We start from the raw sequence: 24,407 nt of genomic DNA, 5'->3' as shown, positions 1-24,407 counted from the left end.
CCTGTAAGCACTTCTCTTGCCCTCAGCCCTGCTCCCCCAGAAGAGAAGCTGTGCTGTCCTCTGTCCTCGGGGGGAGCCCCTGGAGGGGCAAAGGGGGCTGTTCCAGGTTCCCAGGGAAAAGGCGGGGACCCAGGAACCCAGGCATCTGCCCACGGACTGGGGCGGAAAGCAAAGGAATAGAGAGGATTGAGCCCCTACTGTGCACCAGGCGTGTCATATGCATGCTACCCATGCAGTCCCCACTGTGAGGAACCAAAAACCGAGACTCAAAGACGAAACCTAATTTGACCAAGGTCTCCTGCTAGGAAGTGGCAAATGTGGGACTTGAGCCCAGGTGTGACGGCGGAGCCCACGCTTGGGACCCTGCAGCTGGCTGGCAACAGGAGACACCCCGGGACCCGTCTCCTCTCTCCACATCTCCACGTCTCCCTCCGGTCAGTCTGTCCTCCCCTGGCTCCCATCCCCAGCCGGCCCCTGGGATGGGCCACGGCCTGGTCGGGGAGGCCTTGATTAGCAGTTTGGAAGCCCAGCTGAGCGGTTTTCAGAGGATCTGGAGAATGTCCACGCACAGGCCCAAATCCCAGAACCTCTGTGACCCAGAACTGTGAGAGGCTGGGTCATCCCCTCCCTGTGGTTCCCAAAACCTCCTAGCCCCAGCGCCCATTCCTGCCGTGGCCTTGAACCCTGTACAAGTGCGGCTGTTGGAGGACATCACACTATTTTTAGAAGCACAAAAGGCGAAGAGGATAGTGTCTTCTCCCTCCGGGGTGGGAGGAGGTATCCCTGCCAAGGCCCTGCCGGGAAAGGTCCCCGATGCTGGAGCTGGGAGAAGAGCTGAGCTCCCAGAGGACAGGCTGACGAAGGGTAGAAGCAGGGCTGGGCGAGGGGAACTGGCACTCTTTGCCAGGTTGGACCAAGGGCTGACAGTCACCATGTGGGGAGAGGTGCCTGGGAGGGGCTGGCCCGGGCCCGTTCTCCTGGGCATCAGCCAGGGTGTCCGAGGGCTCTGCCCGTGTCTCCTTGGCATCCTGGAGAGGAAGGCTGCCCCTAACTGGCTGTGACCCCAGGCAAGCGTTGCAACCTCTGGGCCCCAGTTTCCCCATTTGTAACACGGGGAAGTGATAATGGCATCTATTCCAAAGGCAAACGGAACTCCATCAGCAATGGCGATGAAGGGAAGTCACTCTCTTCCCAGAGTCCCGGCTATGAACGGTGTGACCTGAAGTAAGCCGCGTAATCTCGGAGCCTCAGTTCCTCCACTGATGACCTCCATGGTCCCTGAGCTCTGGACCCGGACAGACATCCTAACTCTGCCCCTAGCGGCTGCAGGACCCTGGACAGGTCACTGCACTTCTCTGCACCCACTTCTCACCTGTCCAGTGAGAACACACACGGACAGGCCCCACCTGCCGAGTTAGCACGAGGACTGATTCCAGGTAGCAGAGGCCTAATCCCAGGTGCTCGTGCACAGAGCCGGCCCACAGGCTCCCTCGAGAAATGCTCCTGTTCATGTGACCATTACTCTCCCACTCTGGGAAAAAGGCGCCGGAAGAAGAGGGAGCCAAGCAGAAGTGCTGGCTGCCGGCCTGGTTCTGCCCTTCCTCCCCAAAGCAGAGGGAGAGACAAGAGAGGAGGGTGGAGGGGAGAGAGGAAGGGTGGTGGAACCGGGGGCAGGAGGCGGCGGGCGGCACGGGCAGGGCCCAAACTCACTCGTTGGTCATCTGCACCACCTTCTCGATGGCCGTGTAGCCGGCCGCCAGGAAGTGCTCTGTGTACTGCTGCATCTTGATGGACTCGAGCCACTCGGACACCGTGCGGAAGGGCACCCCCTCGGAGCCGCTGGTGCTGGGCAGCCGGATGGACACTCTGCAACATGAGCACCCACCCTCGGGTCAGGGCTGCACACCCAGCCCGCCCTAGGCCCTGAGCCTGTGGCTCCCTAACCTGGGCAATTCACGCAGCTGCCCTGGGCCTCAGTTTCCTCCCCTGGGCACCGGGAAAGCCAAGTCAGGTGGGTTCAGGGAGGCAGCCTGGCATGCTGGGAACACTCTGCCCCTCCTGACAAGACCACCACCAGTAACCACAAAATAGCGAAACCTTAACAGCGAGACTCAGGTTCCTAGTGTCACAGTCTCAGCCTGGCCACATGCCTGCACGTAAGAGACTTAATTTCCCTTCCCAGTTCCTCATCTACAAAAGGGGGAGGATTCTAGGACCCACCTGTAGGTTGTTTAAATGAGTTAAAACATGTCAGGGCTGAGAGCAGTGCCACATGTGTTGATGGCTTTTCTCAGTGTTACCCACGCCAGCCCCTGTCCAGTCTAAGTAAAGCCGTGCGTGGCTCTGAGCCCTCGCCCACTAGCCTTGGCGGGCCACTGCGCTGAAGTGGCTCGGGAGTAAAGCTGGGGGCTGCCACGGGTGGAGGGCATGGGACTCACCGGGGGTCGAAGTCAGCCAGGGTCTTGAGGGAGTCGGGAGCGCGGATGAGCTTGTCCAGGATGCTGACGATGTCGGCGAACTTGGGGCGGCGGGCGCGCTCCTGCTGCCAGCACTGCATCATGAGCTGGTAGATGGCGGAGGGGCACTCCATGGGCGTGGGCAGCCGGAAGCCGTCGTTGATGGCTTTCATCACCTGGTGGGGCAGGAGAGGCAAGACGGTCAGGGTGCCTTCACAGCCCTCAACCCACGCAGGTCCCCGGGGAGCGCCGAGACGTGGAGGTGGGCAGAGGAGGAACGAACGGGGAGCCCCAGAAACAGACAGGCTGGTGGGCCTCCTTTCTTGAGCGGACACACAGCCTTCAGAGCTGGACAAACAGCAGGCGTCCAGGGGCTGTCTCCACACTTCCCTGGAGGAAGGGACTCTGCCCCTGGTCCCTCACAGGCAGCAGCCATGCTGTGAGCCCTGCAGCCAGCCTCCCTCCAGTCCCTGGATATCTATACAAGCTGCCCCCTTGGCCCAGGCAAGCATGTCAAACTCGCGGCATGCGGCCCACCAGCCGCAAATTTGACATGGTTGGCCTAGAGCACTCTTCGCCTCCGTGTGTTCGCCTGGCTACCTTACTGTGTTTTGTCTCAGCAGAGATGTGACCTCCTCTGAGAAGCCTTCCAGGCCTTCAGGCCGGGTGAGGCATCAGGCATGTGCACACACACCCATGTGCACACACACATGAATGTACATGCAGATACACACCCACAAACATGCACACACACCACTAACTGGTTTCCTTGTCTTTCCACTGACTGTACTAAGGGACTGGATCTGGAACCCCAGCACAAGGCCTGGCACACAGTAGGCCCTCAATAAACCTATTTGAACAAACCCACGAATGGTCTGTACCAGATGAAGATTGGCACCCAAATCTCTTCTCCGCCCAGCCTTGGGGTTCAGGAATGAGTAGAGTTTAAGTTCAGGTCCAGGGCAGGCCGGGCTGGGTAGGATGAGGGGGCCTACCTCGTGGTTTGACAGCTCCCAGTAGGGCCGCTCGCCATACGTCATCACTTCCCACATGACGATGCCGTAACTCCACACGTCGCTGGCCGAGGTGAACTTGCGGTAGGAGATGGCCTCCGGGGCTGTCCAGCGGATGGGGATCTTGCCACCCTGTAGGGGACCCAGGCCCAGTCACCACTGTCCTCGCTGATCGGCCTCAGGACTATTGCAGCCAGGCCAGATTTTGCAGGCAGGGCCCCTCCTCCGTGCTCCCTACAGGTGCTCTTGCCTCCTGAGGCCCGTGCCCCAGGTGTGCAGGTGCGAGGACCCCACCGCGAGGCAAAGGCTGCTGCCCGCTCAAGCCGTGGACCCCAGTGGCGACAGCCCCCTGGCACTCACACTGGTGGTGTAGGTGGCCTCGGGGTCGTCCTCCAGCACGCGGGACAAGCCGAAGTCGGACACCTTGCAGACCAGGTTGCTGTTGACGAGGATGTTGCGGGCGGCCAGGTCGCGGTGGACGTAGTTCATGTTGGCCAGGTACTTCATGCCGGCCGCGATGCCCCGCAGCATGCCCACCAGCTGCAGCACGCAGAACTCGCCATCCTTCTCCTGCCAGAGCACAGGCCTCAGCCACCAGCCGACCCGGAGCCCAGCAGGGCACCCCCAAGCCTGCCGCCGAGGGTCCCGGCCCACCCCAGTTCACATACGTACCCGAAGGAACTTGTCCAGGGCCCCGTTCTCCATGTATTCAGTGATGATCATCATGGGCTTGTCTGCAGGGGGTGGGCACAGGTGTAAGGGGATAGCACAGATCGGGGGGTGGGCACAGATGGGGGAGTGGTGGGTACAGCTAGGGACAGAGCCCCTGTATGATAGCCTTGGTGGGCAGCCCTCTCCAGCCCCCTGTAGGTCAGGCCCCCAAGGGTCCCCCCTCCTCCCCGCACTGGTGACAAGCCTCACATTTGGAGACGACGCCCTCCAGGCGGATGATGTTGTGGTGGCCGAACTGGCCCATGATGCTGGCCTCGCTGAGGAAGTCCACCCGCTGCTTCTCTGTGTAGCCGGCTTTCAGCGTCTTGATGGCCACAGGCACCTCCTTCTTCCCCGACGCCTTCAGCGTCCCCTTGTACACCTCCCCAAACTCTCCTGCAGGCAGGCAAGGCGGGGGGAGCGCCCCCGTCAGCCGGGACCGGGCGCTCCCAGCCCGCACCAGGCCCCTCGCAGGCGCGCCAGCCTCACCTGCTCCGATCACCTTCTGCCGCGTGACACAGGACGGGTGGATCTCGGTGGTGAACTTGAGCACGGCCTGGTTGGGGTCCTCGTAAGTGTGGGGGTCTACGTATGTCTTCAAGGGCTTCAGTTGTTCTGGAAGGGGGGGGAGGGGCTGGTCACGGACAGGCCAGGGAGAGTCCCTGGGAAGGGTTGCCCTCAAGGAGGAAGCAGAAGCTACAGGACCAGGGGCCAGGAGGCCGAGACCAGGCCATGGGACATGGAGCTGCCTGGGGATCCTGGGAGTGGCCGGGCTGCGGGCTGAGATGGGGCAGGGGGCCTGGGGGACAGGGGGAGGGGCACGGAGGGGGCGGCATCTCACCCGACTTGGAGAAGTAAACATCCTCCGAGGACTGGCGGGCCCGCTGGTTCTTCCTCCTGAGAACCCACAGGAACCCAACACGGGGGTCAGCGGCTGCTCCGGCCAGGAGCCCCCTGACCCCGCGGTGGCCCCGAGTGGGGACTACGTGTGCTCTGTCCGTGCCCTGCTCTGCGGGCAGAGGGCAGGCTGGGGCGGGGCAGACAGGAAGCGACAAGTGGGCTCACTACTTGGGATCTGGGCCCAGTCACGGCCAAAGGGAGGGCTTTCCTCCTTAGCGCTCCCTGGCGCTTCCTGCCTGCGTGTCCAGAGGAAGTGTGGACACACGGTTAATGACAAGGGCAGACATGATGACCGCCGTGTCCCAGGCCCGCTCGGCGTGCCAGGCGCCGTGCTGAGCACTTCGTAGCTCATTGCATCTTCACCCCCACGAGCCGCAGGGAGAGATCACTATCAGCCCATTTTCCAGACAGGAAACCGAGGCCCCCACCCCTCTGTGTCCCACGACGAACCTGCGATGGATGAAGAAGCCGATTCCTGCCAGCACCAGGAGCAAGACGATGCCCACGGCCACTCCGCCAATCACCGCCATGTTGGCAGATCCTTCCATGGCTGTTGGGGAGACCAACTGATGATAAGGAAGCCCCCCCCAACTCCACACCCCGTTGCACCCCACCTTAGGGACCCGGAACACATGCTGGGTGTTTTTATTTGTGATGGGCAATAAAAGGCCGTCCCCCGGGGAATACAGCAGGCACTCCCAGGTGTGGGACTCCTCCTACGATGCAGGATTTGACCTGGGTCTGCCAATACCAGAGCTCAGATCCTTCCTTCTGCTCTGAACGAATGTCGCTGGGTCCCCTCCTCCAGCTCCCAGTTCAGCCCCCTCCCCAGGCCGTCAACCCACACGGGGCTGTCCTAGAATCAGGCTGACCAGAAGGGTGGATTTCTGAGTTTGTTGACCCATTTCCTCCTCTCAGGATGTCCTAGCTGCTCCATTTCAGGGCCCTGGCCTGGCTCATGCCCCGGTCCCCGACTCACACAGCGTCTGGAACTCGTGCACCTTGCTGCCGGCCCCCTGGCCCTCCTGTGTCAGCGCCTGCACTTGGACCAGGTAGGTGGTGTCCGGAGCCAGGTCGTCCAGGGTCACAGAGAAGTCCTCGGTGCGGCGCACATTATAGCTGTTGGAGTCGCCCTGGGGGTGGGCAGCGGGTGCAGAGGCAGATGGTGAGGGCAGGCAGGGGCATCAGCTCAGCCCACAGAGACCACCCCTGCTTAGCTCACTTATGCAGCAAACTCAACGCTCTCCTTACGGAGGGGGAAACTGAGGCTCAGAGAAGTCAAGTGGCTCGCTCAAGGTCACAGCCAGCAAATGCATGACCCGGACTCAAACCCAGGTCTGCTTGATCCCCAAGACCTGGATTCTCCCCCAACTATCTCGTCTGGGAATTCCAGAACACTGTGTCTCCCCTCCCCCAAATCTCTGCTGTGCTGGCCTGGGACAGGTGCCTCAGGAAGAGCCCAGACCTCAGTTTCCCCATCTGCAGAATGGAGCTTCCTCAGGCGGCTGTGCCGTGTGGTGAGTATCTATCACACCCCTCCCTGGCCCTCTGCAAGTTACCTTCTTGCGGTAGGTGACCTCGTACTTCCACACGCGGCTCTGCTGTGGCACAGGGATGCTCCAGGACACGCTCAGCGAGGTGGTGCCCCGGCCCTCCAGCTTCACCTTGGGGGGCTCTGGGCAGAACAGCAGGTGGGGGAGGGGTGTGATGAGCCACCCAGGGGTGGGGGGCAAGTATCCCCAGACCCAGATCCATCCACAGCCCAAGCTCTTTAAACCCCCACCTGGGATTCTTAACTCCCAGCTCTAAGCACAGAGCCCCAGGCCCCGGCCCCACACAGCTAGCCCCTCAGAAGAGCCCAGAGAGCACTTATGAGTGCATAAATAACAAAAACAACGTCACAGCCAACTCCTGCTCTCGCCTTTCTATGGACCGGGCACGGTTCTAAGAGCTTTACATAGAAGAATTTATTACATCCTCTCAATAGCCCTGTCACCCGTTTTACAGGCGAGGAAACCGAGGCTCAGAAAGGTTAGGTAACTTGCCCACAGTCACCGAGCTGGGAAGTGACTCAGAGACTGTGCTTTTAACTCCTTGCTGCTGCTCTCTCTCCGGTCCTCCACCTGGGCGACAGCCACCACCGCCAGGCCCTCACCTGTCTGGTTGATGCTGACGCTGGCGGTGCGGAAGCTGCGGCTGGCCACCAGGTCCGAGACGCCGTTGCGGGCCTCCACGGCAAAGGTGTAGTTCATGTGGGGCTCCAGGTCGCTGACTGTCACGCTGGTGCGGGTCAGCTTATTCGGGAGCTCGGAGTAGCGCACGCTGGCCTCGCAGGGCCTGCACTCGCCCGACTCGGGCAGGCACTGCTCGCAGGTGACCTTGTAGGTGATGTCTTCGCGGCCCCCGTTGTCCAGGGGCGCCGTCCAGCGCAGCTCCACTTTGGCACCCATGCCCACGGCCGTGAGGTAGCTTGGGGCAGAGGGCGGGCCTGCACAGAGGGCAGAGGGCAGAGCTCGAACCCAGGTAGCCCTGGACATGTCAACCACCAGGCCCTGGCCACCTGTCAGCCTCCCGGACCCGCTGCAAACTCACCGGTGCAGGGCATCGACAGCGAGTCCTGCGGCGCCCGGAAGTAGCCTTCCTCACACTCGCAGTACGTGGCCCCCTCGGAGGACGGCAGGGTGTGTGCGGGGCACTCCAAACAGGGACTCTCGGACACCTCCGATTTGAAGAATCCAGACGAGCAGGCTGGTGGGCACAGGGACAGACATCGGTCAGGTCAACCCGTTCCCACGGCAACGACCTTTCCACTCCCTGGCCATGGGACCCCGGCAAGTCGCTAAGTCGCTATGGGCCTATTTTCTCATTGTAAAATGTCTTGTGATGTGAAAACGCATGGCAACCACCTACCTCACGCTGGACACTCAGGAAATACCTCCTCTGCAGGCTCCAAACCTGTGCCTCACTCCCCACTGGCTCTTGCAAGAAGCGCCATGCCCCTGAGCGCGGCATTCAAGGCCCACGTCTCACCCTGCAGCTTCCTTCGAGCCCTCTCTCACACCTGCTCAGCACCGGACCGAGCATGCTGTACTTCCTTTCATCTGTGCAAACCAGCCTGGCGGGTCCCCACCGGGACGTGGGGCTGCCCAGGGCAATAACTGCGTCTTCTTCACTGTTTGTTTTGATGACTATCACCACCACCACCTCAACGGGGCGGCCAGGCACACCAGCTCAGGGTGCCACCCTGCAGGTGCTCCCCCCACGCCCAGATCCGACCGTCTTTCCGCTCTAGGCCTGGCCGGCCAGAAAGCAGGCAAGGCCAGGCCCCCAGCATTTTCTCTGCGTCCGTTTGCAGGCCCGAGTCATTTCCGCCCTCACAAAGGCAGCCAGGAAGCCGTTCTTCCTCCCCCGGTTGGTGGGTCCCGTCCCGGCAAGGCCGGCGAGGGGCTCAGGCACCTGACTCCCAAGCCTTTTTTCTCACACGGGCCTATCCTGCCCCTGCCCCAAGCCCCTCCCCGGCCCCACAGGCAGGAAGCTGCCCAGACACAAGGCCCACTGTGCGGGGCTGCCCAGGGCTTGAAGGGGCCAGAGTGGAGAGGGGTCACCCGAGGGACATCTTCCAGAGCCCTCCTTCGGCTTAATCTGTGGATCAAACACTCACTGACCCCGGGGTGGGCAAGGGCCCGAGGTGTGACAAAGCCCCTGACCTCAGGGAGCAGGAGCATGTGACAGTGTCTGCCATAAAGGAGTGGGCAAAGGGCTAAGGGGGTGGGAACAACCTTGGCCAGAGGTCTGAGGAGTCATGGAGGAGATATTTCAGCTGGGGTTTAAAGGCCGAGTAGGAGTTCGGTAGGGCAGAAATATCGGGAGGAGTTAGGGGTGAGAAACAGCAAGACTAACAGAAAGCATGAGTGGCTCTTGTGGGCACAAATGGTGGGGGGCATCAGGCAATAAAGGCTGGGAGGTCTCCAGGAACCAGAATGAGAAAGGCCTTTAATGCCAGGCCAAGGAGGTGGGGCCTTATCCTAAGGGCCATGAGACCACTGAAGGTTTGATGTAGAGAATAATGGTGCAGTCAGATCTCCACTGTCAAAGTCTCCCTCCTGTCCTGTCCCCTGTGTGAGCAGAGGTGGGACCGGGACAGGGGTCAGGGGAGAGGACTCAAAGAACACCCAGTTCCTTACGGCCTTGGACAATGGCTTCCTGTTAACGACTCTTCTTACAGGGGGGCCCTGGGGACCATCCCAGCAGCCTCTCTCACCCCCTCCGCTGGTCCTGCCCGGTCAGAACCTCAGCAACGTGCTGTAGGAAAGGGGACCTGTCCAGGACAGAGGGGGCCTGGAGCCCCAATACCAAACACTGACCGCTGATTAAACAATGACTGGGCCAAGCGCTTGACATTCATTTAGTCCTCACGATAAGCCTGTTAAACTTGGGCACTGCCACCACTCACTTCGCTTTGGAGGCGGGGAAATGGCTGTGCAGAGAGGCCAGACAACTTGCCCAAGTTCAGCAAGCTCCTGAGACACAAAAACAAAACCGAAGCCCAGCATGCTGGACTTTGAGCCCCTCCCCTTTCCCACGAGCATCTCAATTCGGAGCAAAGAGGGATCAATGATCTGGGACAAGCCCAGAGCGGAGATGGCCTGCGTCAACAGCCAGAGCATCCCAAGACTGACTTCAGAGCCGCGGGGAAAGGGGGTGGGGTGGGGGGTCCTAACACAGGTCTTCTCACACTGGGCACATTTATGTCCTATGGGAAGAGAAGAGTGGAATCAAACCTAGGGTGGGGTGGCCAAAGTCTCCTCCAAGTGTCCTAATGTACTTGAGAAATCCCTGGGTATTATGCATTCATCCTCATGTCTCATAGAAGACAAAAATAGCTCTCTCCTCTCCCAAATCTTCCAGTAAAAATGGGACTCCAGAAAGCTGGGCCGTGTGTATCCTGGGATTTCAATTCCCCCAGATGCTCGGACTTGTCTGCCCGGGGTCTACCCCCTGGGCGAGTGGTGCTGCAGGAGGTCTCGTCCCAGCAGGGTGGGGTGCTCAAGGGGCCCCTAGAATCTCCATCGCACCTTTCCAGTCCCGGCTCTCAGGCTGCGGCGGGGACCGAGAGCCTCCACAGCGCGGGCTTGGTTCTGCTTAAGGCTTTAGCCACCTGCAAACCCCCCACCATGCCCCCACACTCCACAACCACGTGGCTGCGCCCCAGCCCCCCCCCCCCCCCCCAGCCCTATGCCAAGAGGAGGAAGTGGGGGAAGAGTCGGGTTCCATTCTCTGGCCCCAGAGCCTGGGGGTGGCCCGCCTGCTGGCGGCAGGAAAGAGGGAATTTGGAGAGATTTCCGCTGCGGATGTGCCAGATAACAGAGCGGAGAGGCAGCATCCACGGGGCATGTGCTTGCCTGACGAGAATGTGCTGCCCCCTCCTCCAACCACAGCACTCCGAGGGGCTCTCCCCGGGGCCACGCCAGAGCGTGCCAGGGCGCAGGGGCCTCAGAGTTCATGGGTAGGGCACCAGCTAGCTCCTGTGTCTTCCTCACTTGGCCTGACTGGATTCCCTGGCATTCTGGGCAGGCAAGCGGTGGAGGGGACAGGGGGTCGCACCCTGGGTGTTCACACCCACTCAGACACAGGCACATACCCAAATCCTCACTGTCCCTTAGCCAACCGGCAAATTCTTATGCATCCTTCAGTAGCCCAGCTTGGCTCTTACGGAGCTCCTCCACACAGCCCTTCCAAACGGCCCGAGGCCTGGCTCCCTTCTTGCCCCGTGAGGGCATCTGTTACTCAATCTTATATTTACCAAACAGACATCGAGCACTTCCTACAATGGCACAACGCTGGGTGCTGGGATACGACGGCGAGAGAGATAAACACCATTTCTGCTCCAGGGGAATTCACAGCCGGGCTGCAATGCTCCGGCCGAAATTACTTCTGCACATGTTAGGAGCCTCTATGGGACTGGCAGCTCCTGGAGAGCAGGAAGGGAGTCCAATCATCTGTGTCTGAGGGCCCAGCAGAGGGGCTGGCACACAGTAGGTGCTTAGCTACTATCAATGGGCTGGCTGGATGGATAGATGAATGAATGAATGAATGAATGAATGGATGAATGAGTGAGTAAATGGCAAAACCTACAATGTGCACATTAAACACACGCTCTAGGACCAAGGAGTGAGCAGTGTTTCAATGCCCAGGGAGACCCTGTGGGGATGGCGTGCCAGGGCATCCACCTGCCTACCTGCCTGGCACACACCTGGCTTTGGCACACCTGTGGAGATCTCCTCTGGCCCCACTCACCTGGCAGGCCTGTATCACTCTGAGCAGGGGAACTGGGGCACGGTGGCTGCACCCTGGGCTGTACCCCAGTTTTTCCAGTTCCCGATACCCGCCCCTCAGGTGGCAGCGTGGGGTGACTCAGGGACAGACGCCCTCTGGCGTGACGCAAATCCAGCCCCTGGCAGAGCTCCTCTCCTCGGGCCCAGCCACCTCTCCGGCCAGTGGTGGGGAGGTCACAGGGTCAGGAGGTCACAGCAGCAATTCACCTGGGGCCCGTCAGCTCCTCAAGCCGTGTGCCCAGCTGGCGTGCAGCACCTCCGCCCCAGAATGCAGAGCGTGGGCTTGGTCTCCTGCCCTCACAGGCAGCCAGTGGCAACCCCCAGTTACTGACCCAGCAAATGAGGGAAACGGAGAGCTCCGGGCCCTGGGGTTCTCGCTCCCCAGCAGGCCCTGTGGTCCCCACAGAAGCAGGGGTCCCCCATGGCCCCAATTGCTGCCCGCAGTGATTGCTGCCAGCACCTTGCCGCTTTCACACACACGCTCTGCTCTGGGGGATTATCTTGGGGGCATTCCTCCACCAGGCCATGATAAGCGAGGCTCCCTCCACCCCCAGCCTCCCAGCTTCCTGCTCTCTCCCCACCACCAGCCTTTTATCTTCTGTTTGCTTTCCCTCACCTCCTTCCTTCCTTCCTTCCGTTCTGGGGACCCACTCACCTCCGGTGAGGGAGGGAGGGGCCCCCCCAAGGAGCTGCCAGCACCTGAATTTGCCCCAGTGTGAGCTGAAGGTGGAGCAGACAGGGTATGGGGGGGTGGGGGGAGGCCAAGGGCAACTCCACAGAACTGAGGCCCGGTGGCACCCAGAGCCCCCAGCCATGTCCTGACAAAGCAGGACTCCTGCCAAGGCCCAGGGCCAGCTGCCTATGACCACCTCAACCAGAGCCTCTCGTGCCCAGGGGATGCCTCCCTTCAGCTATGGACCCTGGACGAGGCTGGGGCCACTCGGGATGCCAGTGCTAGGACCCTGCTCCTCGGCACATGGTGAGGTCCCACGGTCAACAGTCTGGCAGAGCAGCCCAGGTTCTCAGACTGAGCCCCAGCACCAAGTCACAGGAGGTAGACCCTGGTCACTGAGGCCCAGAGGGGACTCACCAAGGTCACCCAGTTATAGATGGAAGGACACTGACCAGGGGCAACTGGGGACAATGTACCGCCCTCCTCATTCTAGGCCCCAGCTCTTCGGGTCACTGTTTCCATTCTCTGGGCCTCAGTGTCCTCCTCTGTCACGTGGGAATAACATCCTCCGCCCCTCTGGGTTGTTCGTGAAGATGGAAGAAAACCTTGCTTATGAAATGCTTAGCATGGTGTCTGGCATGGGGTGTCCCTATGAACAGGAACAGAGAAACTAAGGTAGAGAGGGGACATTCCCGAGGTCCTGAGCTCCTTAAGGGAGCAGGAGTCTCCAAGGAGGGAATTCCCAAACCCCCACCTCCAGCTCTGGCCTCCCAGCTGCCGGGCTGAGGCTCTGGCCAAAGCCGCTGGCCACCTGCTCACCTGGCCAGCAGTCCCCTGGCCGCGGCGCCAGCCGGGGGCCCGCCAGCTCGGCGGCCGATGCCAGCACAGGAAGCGGAGCCGAGAGGGAGACAAAGCCGCCCCGGGGGAGATGACGGTCAGCCTGAGTGACTCCACTGTCCTCCAGGCGGGGCCGGGGGCGGGGGCGCCGGAGTGAAGCTGGCTCATTCCTGACATAGCTCACGGGAGTTCTCCAGGCAGAGTGCCCACCTGTCCAACTCCGCACCTGGGCGGTGCCTCCCTCCCGCTGTCCGTTTAACCCTTTCCTGAGCTCGGAGCTTCCTGGGGGAAAGAACCCTGAGGAGACCCAAACCTTGGGAATAACCTGGTCCAGGTGCTAGGTGACCTCGGGGTACCCACGCCCCTTTTCTGGGCACGGTTTGTCATCAATACAAGCCCCGATGGGAGAATCCAGGTCAGCAGGGTTCTCCCATCAGGAACAGGGTGGGCAGACGCTCCACCTCCCTCCATTTCCCCATCAACACGCGCAGTCAACACCCCCCTGGTCACCCCACCTCCTGCACGAGGCCCTGCCATCCTGGGGTGGCCCTGAGAGCTGGTCCCAAGGCCAAGAGCTGAGTCAGGGATTCCAAAGGAACCGGTCATTTCCGCCCCGTTTCCTGACCCATCCTCTAGCCAGGATGCCGCTGCGCCGCCTGGATTCAAATCCTGGTGCAGCCACATCTCTGCTGTGTGGCTCTAGGCAAGTCTCCGAGCCTCCAATCCCTGTCTGTTAAATGGGATGGCAGAGCCCGGCTGGCGTGGCTCAGTGGTTGAGCGTCGACCTATGAACCAGGAGGTCACGGTTCAATTCCCAGTCAGGATACATGCCCTGGGTTGCAGGCTTGGTCGCCAGTGTAGGGGGCATGCAGGAGGCAGCCAATCAATGATTCTCTCTCATCACTGATGTTTCTATCCCTCTCTCCCTCTCCCTTCCTCTCTGAAATCAATAAAAAAATATATATATATTTAAAAAAGGAACGGCAGGAAGGTGGTGTGAACTCAGCAGGAGCGTCCGGATAAAGTGCTTGCCTCGCTGGTGCCTGCCCTTGGAGAGCACTTGTCGGTGAAAGGTACTGTTATTCTCTCCCTCGGCATCATGGTCAGGGGCTGCTGGGAAAAGCCTGGAGGGACACAGGGAAGCCAGGCTGGAGGCTCACAGCCACAGAGAGGGCCCCTGAGCACTGCAGGGAATTTTGGTAGAAGGATCCCGAGGAGGGAAAAGCAGGCAACAGGTGGCAGACAGTTGAGAGGGTCCCACCGGCGGAGTCAAAGATTTCGCCCTCGGAAACCAGTCCTCCCTACCCTGGGCTTGCTAGCTCTTCACAAACAAAGCCTGCCAGAACCCTGACCCCCCCCCCACCACCACCCATCTCCGGCAGAGGGAAGGCTGCCCTGCTTGCTGGAGACCCCCCCACCCCAGTCCCAACCGTCCACTTATCTCTCCAGGGCCTGAATCACCAGCCTGTGGAAAGTTTTCAGCTGCCCCTCACCCCCACCCCCGCATTCCTGTGTGAGGATGTCATGTGGGAGGAGTCTGCTCAACCCACTGGGCTGCCTCAGCCCCCCCACCCCCCACCCCCTCGTCATTGTCTGAAACTGGGAGTGTGCACTTGAGGTCACCTAAATCAGGGGCCGCCCCACTCAGCAGAGGGGAGCTGGGAGGACAACGGGGCGGTAAGAACAGCCAGAACAGAGACTGCACCACAGGCTGATGGCGTGAGAGACTCTTAGGGAACTTCCCGTCCAGGGTTTTGCGGACTGCGTTAGGCAAGGTTCTGAGGATTTGTTTTGGGAGGCAAGGGGGGCCTATCAGAAAGGGCTTCAGGCTCCTCCAGCATGTCAACCCACTTCACAGGCTGTAGGACCCATGGCTAAACACCAAGTATCAAGTCAGCGGTAACACGTGAACTTCGCATTTTATTGACACGGAAGGCCAGAGATGAATAGAGATTTACCCAAGGTCACCCAGTGGGTATGTGCAACTGCATGGACTAAATCCCCAATTTCTCAACACCCCGCTTACCTTAGCAAAGAAGCTCCCAGAAAAAGGGGATGAGCTGGCCTTCCAAAGGTCGGCCTGCATTCCACAAATGCCCTGCCCCACAGCCATTTCCAGAAAAAAAAAAAATCACCCACTGGAAAAAGTCCATGTTGCTGCAGCGATTTCCGCTGTCACAGGCCCTGGCGGTGCCAAGCCGCAGCCTCCCCACGTGAGCTCACCCAATGCCCAGAGAGTCTGATTTCATTGGCCCCCTCTCTGGTTTGATTTGCCATCAGTAGAAGCCCCTATGAGAGCATCTGGGTCTGTGGCCCGTGGAGGGTCAGGTGAGGAGAGGGGGCGCACAGATCCTATATCTTCCTTCCACCTTTTCCCCAACACAGGCATTTTTCAAAAGCTCCCAGATAATTTTTTCTGGGAAGCCAGGGGATGTGAATCCTGAGTCCAATTCACTTACCTCCATGTACGAAAAAGGAGCTCAAGGCCCAGAGAGGTTAAGTGATTTGCCTAAGGTCACACAGTGAGTTAACAGAGATGGAACCAGTTCCTGGGACTGTACCAGATGTCCGCAGTGCTGGTATATACGGAGTAGATACCCAAGGTATTCTTGTGGGATGAATCAAAAATAACAATCGCACTTAAAAGCACTTATGTGTCAGACACTGACCTAATCAGTTTATGAGCATTAAGTCATTTAATTATCATAACAACTCTACAAGATGGGCACTATGTTCATCTCCACTTTACAGGTGAGAAAGCTCAGGCACCGAGAGGTTAAGGAATGGGCTTAAAGTCACAGAGCTAAATAGAGAGCTGGGATTTGAAGCCAGGCATTCCTGACCCCGGAGTCCTTGCTTGTAACCTCCATACTAGACTCCATTCATTCATTTCACAATTCATTCGTTCTCAATGAAGTAAAAAACCTGAAGTCTAGGAAGACTCTGCGGTTTCCACGAAGAGAACCACATCAGCACAGGGATGACCTTACCAAGATCCCACAGTGCTGGGAACACAGGCTCCACCCCAGAACCCCCTGCCCCAGCCACGCCTGCCCCATTACTCACCCTGGCAGGCGTCCTCCACCTTCTCGTAGCCCTCCTGGCACAGGCACTGACCGATGGGCACCAGCCACTCGCCGTCGACTGCACAGTGCATGCGTGGCTCTTCGCCCCCAGGGGGAACCACAGCGTGGTCCACACACGTGCCGGCCACGGTGGCCAGGGCGGGCGCGTCGGAGCCGGCGATGGTCTCGGGGAAGCGAGCCAGGCCCTGCAGCAGCTCGGGGCACTTCTTGTAGTAGACGCGGACGGAGAGCAGGGCCACGCAGGCGCCGATGTCCTGGAAGGCCAGGTAGAAGCCCTTGCGGGTGAGCGGCCCCACGGAGCGCTCCTCCACGTTCAGCTTCACGTGGCGCGCCTCGAAGTCGCTGCTGACGGTGATCTCGTCGGGCGCGATGGTATCGATCTTGGTGAACTGGCGCTTCTGGAAGTTGGTGCCGTAGTCCACATCCGACTCGGCGTAGTAGAGGTTGAAGGTCTCCTTGCAGGAGCTGGCGCCCCCGGGGAAGCTGTTGCAGTCACGCACGGTGAACTTGAGCTCGATGAAGATTCGCTCGGCCTCGCCACGATACACCCAGTTGGTGCGCAGCCAGTTGTCCTGGTCGCCGGCCACCACGTTGCACACGGAGTACATGTAGATGGGCGTGTCCTCCATGATGATCTGCATCAGATCCCACTGTGGGGGCCAACAAGTTAGTGTGGAAACTGAGGCCCAGAGGCAATGCCCAGGTGGCAGCCCTGGGCACCAGGAAGACACGTTTCAGTTCTCGCTATCCTCATTCTACAGGGAAGGAAACTGAGGCCCAGAGAGGTGCTTCGTGTCACCCCCGCACACGAGAAGTACCGAGTGAGCCGGGAGTTCCCCCCTGTTGTTTCTGATCCCCATGTAAGGGTGCTGAACCTCTGTATTAGACTGTGAGCTGGGGTGGAGCACTAAAGCTCTCCAAGCCTCCAAGCCTCCATCTGTAGACTGGGGACAAGATCTAGCCCACAGAATTGGTGTCGGGTAAATGACAGAATGTCTACAAACTGCTGAGCACACTGCCTGGCAGGGTAAGATGAAAGAGCTGTCATACAGCCGCTGGTGTCATCAGCATTATTATCATCGTCGTCATTATTATTCTTCACTGTGTGCATGTGTGAGCGGCAGGGGAAGAGGCTAAGCCAGAAACAATGGGTGATCTCCCATCATTTAGGTTTTGGCTTTGGGACAGACGAGCGCATCTTCTTCCCTCCTCAGAACAGAGCTTGGCCTCCTCCAGGAAGACTTCCCAGGTTGGACCAAGGTTGGGCCACGTGCCCCTCTCTGGCTCCCAGTCTCATGTCTCCTGTATCGAAGTACTTGGCACCTACGTGGTAACACCTACGTCTGGCTCCCACACTAGATTCTGAGCTCCTCGGGGTAGGGCCTGGGGCTAATGCATTTCTGTATGCACAGGGCCTACCTGGAACAGAGTAGGTACTCAGGACAGTATGTGTTGAATGAATGAGTGCATGAATGAATGAAAGCAGAGGGGCTGAGGAGAGAAGCCTGGGCCGCACTGTGTGACAAAATCCAAGGCCTCCAATGCCCTTGGGCCTCGGTTTCCCACTCTGTATAATAATGACTGGGTTAGATGAAACGATCTGAGATGCCTCCCAGCTGGACATTCCAGGATCCAGGAAATCCGCTAGAGTGACCATCCAGGCCTCCTTGAAGCAAGCTAAGGGGACCAGGGACAAGCACCTAACTCACGCAGATCTTTCCAGCGTGGGAGCTGTCCCAACTAGCCCCCTGGAGACACACTTCTCCATGGCTCAGGGCCCCAGGACAAACTCAGCAAGGGCCCATTGTACAGCAGGGCAAACTGAGGCCCAGTGAGCAGTGATAGCTTCCTCAAGACCACATGGTAGTGACGCACAAAGCTGGAGAAAGGACCCCAGCATCTTGCCCTCCAGACTGGGGTCATCACAGGCCAGGGCAGAGGGGAGACAACTTGGATGGGGATGAGGCAAAACAAACTCAGCCCCGAGCAGGAAGGGGGAGCAACAGCTCGGGGAGCAGAAAGGAACTTGACCCTTTTCCCAGGCAGGGGCTGCGGGCGCCTGGGAGCCACTGTTCCCTGTCTCTCCCTCACCCGCACCTCCTGGGCTGGGACCTGGAAGACAGGGGGAGCCTTTAACCCCTTCCCTCCCAAGATAGTCCCCCTGACCACCAGCCCTGGGGGTATCCAAGCCCAGGGTGGCTGCCACCACCCCTCCCAGCCTTAGGCTAAAGAGAACTCCCAAGGGTCCCCGCTCTGCCAGGGCCTTCAGCTGTCTCCCCGCTCTTTCCACCTTTCAGGTCCCTCCCTCCCACCTTCTAACCCCCAGCCCACCCTGGGATGTCTACCTGTAAGCTGGTGTGAGAAGCAGGACACTAAGTATGAACCCTGGCTGAGCTGTTTGATCTAGACCGGCCTCATCCTCCCTGGGTCTCAGCGCCCCCATTCCCACGCCCCCGCCCAAACCCGAAGGCTTACCCCTTTGCCATACGGGTGCGTGAGCCAGCCGAGTTCCCCGTTAGCTGCAGCAAAGTCCAGCAAAACAACTGGAAGAGACAGGAGAGGAGGCCAGTAAGCTTGGGGGTATCTCTGGGGGTCAGGCCATGGTGGGAAAGGTCAGAGTCCTCCAGGAACCCCAAGAGTCCTTGTCGGCTTCTTCAGCCCAGAGAGAGACCCCACTGTACAGGGTCACCATATCCATGAGACCCGTCCCTCAACACATAGGGAAACAGAGGCCCAGGGGAGGGACGGGACCCAGTCAAAGCTACACAGCGGGTTGGGTGAGGACAAGGCCTCCTGTCTCGTAGGCCACGACTCCAGCCACGCCACCCTCTCAGTCAGCCTCCAGCTGGGCAGAGCAGGACACAGCTTAGCCCAGCGGGGAGACAGCAGCTGGGCAGAGCTGGGGCTGTCAGGGCTGAGCTGTTAAGTGACACCACGCTGCCCTGCCTGCTTCCTGGGTCAAGGCCTCTGGACAGCACTTCACAGGCATGTGGGCCTTGGGGGCCCTGGTATCTATTCCTGCCCCATCCTCAGCCCCACCAAACCACGTGGCACACATACATGCTCACACATATGTGCACACACGTCTTGTGGTCCTGCAAGGAGAGAGGGCTGTTAACAGGTGGGAACGGCTCCAGGGAGTGGAGGGGGAACCGGTAGGGGGTGTCTGGAAACCGATCTTCCCACCACAAAAGCCACAGAGCAGGCGGGATAAAGCCCTGAACCCACGGGGCCTCGAGGAGGGGCCCAAAGATACACACAGCTGGCGGGGTCCCCTCCTTAGGAAAGTCGCTCCCGCTGCCCTGTCCCTCGTCCCCTGGCCACTGCCCTGCAGAGGTGCCTGTGGGACCAGGGACGGAAACCCTGGCAGGGGACTTCCAGGCCCAGAGGCACCAGGTTCCAGGACCACACTGGCCCCAGAGCGGTATCTGGAGCCTGAGGGAGGGACTCACCGCCAGGGGCTTCCCTACATCCAGCCCTGCCCCTGGGCAGCTCCCACCCATCCACCCTGGCCCTCTGCCAGGCTCAACGGCTGCAGCCAAGACCCAATGGGTGCTGCTCCTCCTCCATTTCCAAGGAAAGCCCGGGTAGCTGCCAACAGGTGCCACCCACCCTGGAGGGCAAGGAGATTGGGGAAACTGAGGCATGGGACCTAGGACAGGTCCACAAATTCAGAGGGTAAAGCCCTAAGGTGAGAGGTAAGAGACCAAGTACCGGTTCCTTTGGGCCCTGGAGCATGAGGAATAGGACCTCAAGAAGCAGCACTGCTCGGGGCCAGGACCTGGGACAAGGGCTCCGAGGGCGGAACTCCAGGCAGCAGGGACAGAGAGGGGCCCGGTTCAGAGATGGGGGCTGCGGGTGGGCCACGCCAGGGACCTGACAAGTCTTCGAATCCCTTCCCCAAGGTAAGACTGTGGCTCCCCTGGGTGTGAGGCACTGCCGTCTGGCCGAAGGCCAGGGCCACCTCTCTCGAGGGAGAGCCCAGCAGCCCAGACAGGGGCGAGGGAATATGAGGTGGCACCTGCCCCAAGACCATGAGGGGAGGGGAGGGGGGCTGGAGGGTGGATGGGGCAGGGATTTGTTCAGACATGCCCAGGGCCCAGGCTTGGAAAATTCACTAACTCCTCTAGCAAATGGAATGTTTGGGCTACACAGGAAGAAATCTGGAGGTTCCTGGCTGCAGCTGGGGGGTTGGTGTGTGTGTGTCGGGGGGGTGGGGGGGGTGGGGGCTGGTGCGCCAGGACAATGGTGAGTGCACACCCACCTCCACAGACAGGTAGGAAGCCGCAGTCCATGCCAAGGGAGGGGGCTCATGACTCCCAGGCTCTGAAGGGTTCATCTGAGACAGCGGGAACCCCACAACCCCTGCCAGAGTGGGGTTCCCCTTCCAACCCTCAGGCCTGGCTCTGGAAGTATCACAGGTCTCAATCTGAGAAGGAAAAAAGCCTTCACACAGGAAGGAGCCCCCTCCCTGGAAATTCCCTCGAACCGATCACCAGGAACAGGAGCCCAGCCCCGGCTGTCCCTCCACCCTGCTCTTCCAGGGCCCGAGGCACCTGCTTCCCTGGAAGGGGGGCGGGGGCTGGGAGCCCCTCCGCTGCCCCGCTGCCCCCAAAGGCTTCACGGAGAGGCCTGGGCTGGGCGGGGCTCATCCAGGAGCCCTGGGTCCCTCGCTCCACCGCCAGGAAAGCCTCCTCCAACTTAGGTTCCAGCATCAGTGTCACCCTCGCAGGTCCCAAGGCAATACTACCCCCCACTCCGCCTCCCTGTTCCCCATCTCTCTGCAACCAAGACTGGTTAAACGGGGAGGGGGGGGCGCAAGAGACTCTGTGTGAGGTGGTGGGGGGTGGGGAGGGTGAGGGGAATGAAGAAAAAAGGGAAGGAGATAGAGCTGAGCTCTTACAGAATCAAGAAGCCAAGGGCTTTGCAGGCCTCCTGAGCACTCTCCAGGCCTTTTCCCATCAGCACCTCAAGCCAGCAACCCCTGCACCCCTGCCCAGCTATTCCCACTTCCCGGGAAAATCCACCATGAAACCACAAGGCAAGGGGCCCCGAGCTCTGGCAGCCCAAGAAGCCAGATGCTCAGATCTGACCCTCGCTGTGCACAGGGCCCTGTCTGGGGAGGGCTTGGCCCTGCCTCAGTTTCTCCTGTGGTAAAGATTCAATGTCTTCTGAGAATCTAGCAGGTTCCGTCTGAGTCTCCAAACACAGCCTGGCTCCTCTACCCGAGGGGAGGGGGGGCGAGAAGGAAGAATGGAACTGAGCAGCAGCCCGGGTTAAGGGAGAAAGGGACACGTGTGTCCTTCTCTCACCCCCAACCCACCCCTAGGCAGATCCACCACATCAGCCTGAATCCCAAAAACGTAACAAACTAGCAGCTGCCATCTGGGCCATCCGTCCCTCCCCCGACCCCACCCCACCCCACCCCAAGGCTCAACTCCCTACGGGAGTCGTTCAAAGGGACTCCGGGAGCCTACAGATAAATAGTCCCCCATCCCAGGACTCTGCCATACACGCCCTTTTCCTCCCCCATCCCACGGAAGTCACCCAGGCTGGGGAGGGCTCCACGTGGGAACGCGGGGACAAGGCCGCTGCAGGATAACAATCACCCAGCGGCGTCAGTGCAGCCTAATCCCCCAGCCCCCACGGGCAGCCTCTGAAAAGGGGCTGTAGTGATTCCAGCTGTCTCTCCCCTTCTCTCCAACCACAGTCCCCAAGGAAGGGGGAGGACCAAAAGCTGAGGGGGTGGGGGTGTCGAGGGCCACAGAAATCCCTGCCATCCATTCCTCCTGCGAGTTGGAACCGGCCGCCTTGGCTGACCCGGAGACTGGGACCGAATGCCACCCCCGAGAGCTCCAGCTCCGGCGTCAGCTCCCAACACGCAGGAGCAAAACCTCCGACCTCCGTTTGGGAGGCGGAAAACGAAGGCAAGGCTCAAGGAAACTTCTCACCCGGCCAGGGCTTCCTCCGCACTTCCCCCTGGCGGAGCCCGCGGAAGCCTCTGCCCAGGCCGGCGCAGAAAGCTCGCCCGCACCATTGGAAGCTGAGCCGGCCCCTGCTGGGTGGACAGGAAGGTCCTGGGCCACGGGCAGGAGCCCCCATCCCCTCCCCGACCCTAGCTGGGGAGCAACGCCCCCATCCATACACTCCCCCCGGCCAGGGCAGCCTGTGGGCCCCCCTCACCAAGTGCGGCGCGGGGAGCGCCGGGGCGGGGGTGGGTGATTCAGTCCCCAGCCTCGGTGCCCGGACTCCCTGGTGGCCCTGGGGTGACGGGTCCACACCTCGAGGCCGCGCCCCCACCTGCCGCATTTCCCCGTTCTGAGTCACCCCGGGCTGGCTCAGAACGCTTGACTTTGGGACTTCCTGTCGGGCAGTGGCGGCTGCGAACCTGTGCCCCGCGCCTGGGAGTGCGCCTGGGAGTGCGGGGTGGGAAGGAGGAAAGGCTACGCGTGGGCAGACTGACCCGAAACTCCCCTCATGCTCTCTTCCCAGAATGGAGGCAGAAGGGGGGGTGGGGTGTGTGGAGAAAAATCTAGGGAGCAGGGACTTCGGCAGTGTGCTCCCCGCCAGCCCAGGAGCCCCCTCCCCAAAATGAGGGGCCTTCACAGAAATGCCTTCTCCGCCAAATCGGAGCAAACGGGTTAGTGAATTCAGATCACCAAGAAGCTGAGTCCGCGCACCGAAAGCCCTTCCGACACCCCATTTCCCCAAGGGACCCCCCGCGCCCCGGCCGGGATGCGTTCCTGAATCGGCGCCGGGGCTGCAACCGCGTGGCCCGCGTCTCGTTCCCTTCTCCGCGGCCTCCGAGCCCCGCGCTCCCGGGCCGCTACCCCTCAGCTTCTAAAACCCCGGGTGTGGGAGGGGGGGTCCCAGGTTTGTCCCAGTCGCGGCCCGCGCGCCTCCCAACCCCAGCGCTCCGGGGCTGGGCGGCGCCAGGTCGGTTTCCAAAGTTGCGCGCGGCGAAGCGCACGGAGCTCGAGGAGGCGCCGAGGTTTGGGACGCCGGCAGCCCGGGCTGGGGCGGGCTGGGGCAGCCGCCGCGCACACAAACTCACCTTCCTTGCCCTGCGCCGCGGTGGCGACCAGCATGCAGCCCCACAGCAGGGCGAGGCAGGTACGGGGCCTCCGACGCTCCATGCCACGCTCCTTGCTCTCGGCCTGATCCCTGCCCGGCTCCCGCACGCCCGCAAGCCGGCTTCGGTGTTCCGCTCCCGCCCGCTGCCCGCGCGCAACTTCAGCACCTCCTGCCCCAATCCTTAATGGAAGTTGGGTGAGAACCGGCTCCTGTTCATTCATGCCCCAAGCTGACGTCACCTAAGCCACGCCCCCAGGAATGTCTTTTAAAGGGGCCGGGCTAGCTGCTGCTGCTTTTTTTTTTTTTTTTTTTTTTTTTAATATATCCCATTAATTCCCTACAGAGAGAAAGGGAGAGGGATAGAGAGTTAGAAACATCGATGAGAGAGAAACATCGATCAGCTGCCTCCTGCACACTCCCTACTGTGCATGTGCCCGCAACCAAGGTACATGCCCTTGACCAGAATCGACTCTGGGACCCCTGAGTCCGCAGGCCAACGCTCTATCCACTGAGCCAAACCGGCCAGGGCCGGGCTAGCTTCTTGGAAAGAAGGGAGAGGAAGTCCCCAGAGGTTTGGAAAGGACCAAGGGGCCCTCTGGACCCGCTGACGCCCCCAAGGCCTTCCCAAGTTTGAGTGGCTCAAAGGGCCAGTGCCTACAGGGCTAGTCCTAGGTGATCTCTGAGCCTGGATCCTCGGCCCACGCACCGGATGGTTTTGCTCTGAGCCATCCCCACTCTCACCCTTGGCCCTCTGGGACCCTGCTGAACAGTGTGGCCTGAGACCTGAGCTGAAATGGACCGGGGTGGGATGGAGGGCAAGAAGCAGTTGCTTCTTTAGCAGCATGCCTAGGAGGGGAGCTGCAAAATAGACCCCGATGCCTGGACCTCTGAAGTTGTGGAGAGCATCTCTGCTTAGGAGCCTCTATCTCGAACCTGAGTCTTGGCAGCCTTCATCTCGAACCTGAGTCTTGGCCCCTTGCCTTCCTCCCTGAACTACATGAGCTTCAGCACCAGCTCCAGCTTCCCCACCAACGACCGGACCTTGGGCTCCGTGCAGCCAGCCAGCAGCACAGCCAGTGTCTATGCAGGCGCCAGGGGCTCTGGCTCTCAGATTTCCGTGTCCCACTCCACCAGTGTCCCGAGTGGCTGAGGCAGCCAGAGCAAGAAGGAGACTATGCAATGCCTCAGGGACAGCCTGGCCTCCTACCTGGAGAGGGTGAGGAGCCTGGAGGCTGATAATCAGAGACGGAGACTGGAGAGCAGAATCGGGAGAAGCCCAGGTCAGAGACAGAGATCAGGCTTTCAGGGAGGAGCTGCTGTTC

The 24,407-nt window shown here is 60.5% G+C and overlaps 1 protein-coding gene across 1 annotated transcript in view; it reads right to left on the bottom strand.

Annotated features, from left to right (window-relative positions):
- EPHA2 (EPH receptor A2) overlaps positions 1–23,275 on the bottom strand; it is a 29,027-nt gene extending 5,752 nt beyond the window's left edge. Inside the window, exons 1-16 of the mRNA XM_079778190.1 lie at positions 23,066–23,275; positions 18,487–18,554; positions 15,992–16,661; positions 7,673–7,828; positions 7,236–7,568; positions 6,640–6,755; positions 6,060–6,213; positions 5,531–5,630; positions 5,022–5,077; positions 4,670–4,795; positions 4,391–4,576; positions 4,142–4,203; positions 3,830–4,039; positions 3,452–3,601; positions 2,439–2,632; positions 1,711–1,866 (exon numbers count right to left, since the gene is read on the bottom strand). Of these exons, the coding sequence (XP_079634316.1) occupies positions 1,711–1,866; positions 2,439–2,632; positions 3,452–3,601; positions 3,830–4,039; positions 4,142–4,203; positions 4,391–4,576; positions 4,670–4,795; positions 5,022–5,077; positions 5,531–5,630; positions 6,060–6,213; positions 6,640–6,755; positions 7,236–7,568; positions 7,673–7,828; positions 15,992–16,661; positions 18,487–18,554; positions 23,066–23,147 (2,819 nt within the window). The 5' untranslated portion in view covers positions 23,148–23,275. The remainder of the gene's footprint in view (positions 1–1,710; positions 1,867–2,438; positions 2,633–3,451; positions 3,602–3,829; positions 4,040–4,141; positions 4,204–4,390; positions 4,577–4,669; positions 4,796–5,021; positions 5,078–5,530; positions 5,631–6,059; positions 6,214–6,639; positions 6,756–7,235; positions 7,569–7,672; positions 7,829–15,991; positions 16,662–18,486; positions 18,555–23,065) is intronic.
- Positions 23,276–24,407: the final 1,132 nt, after the last annotated feature.

The sequence above is a fragment of the Cnephaeus nilssonii genome (genome assembly GCF_951640355.1).
Source record: "Cnephaeus nilssonii genome assembly, chromosome: 7".
Taxonomy (NCBI): Eukaryota; Metazoa; Chordata; class Mammalia; order Chiroptera; family Vespertilionidae; genus Cnephaeus; species Cnephaeus nilssonii.
The sequence above is the reverse complement of the archived record's forward strand: the minus strand, read 5'-3'. Positions and strand labels throughout refer to the sequence as shown.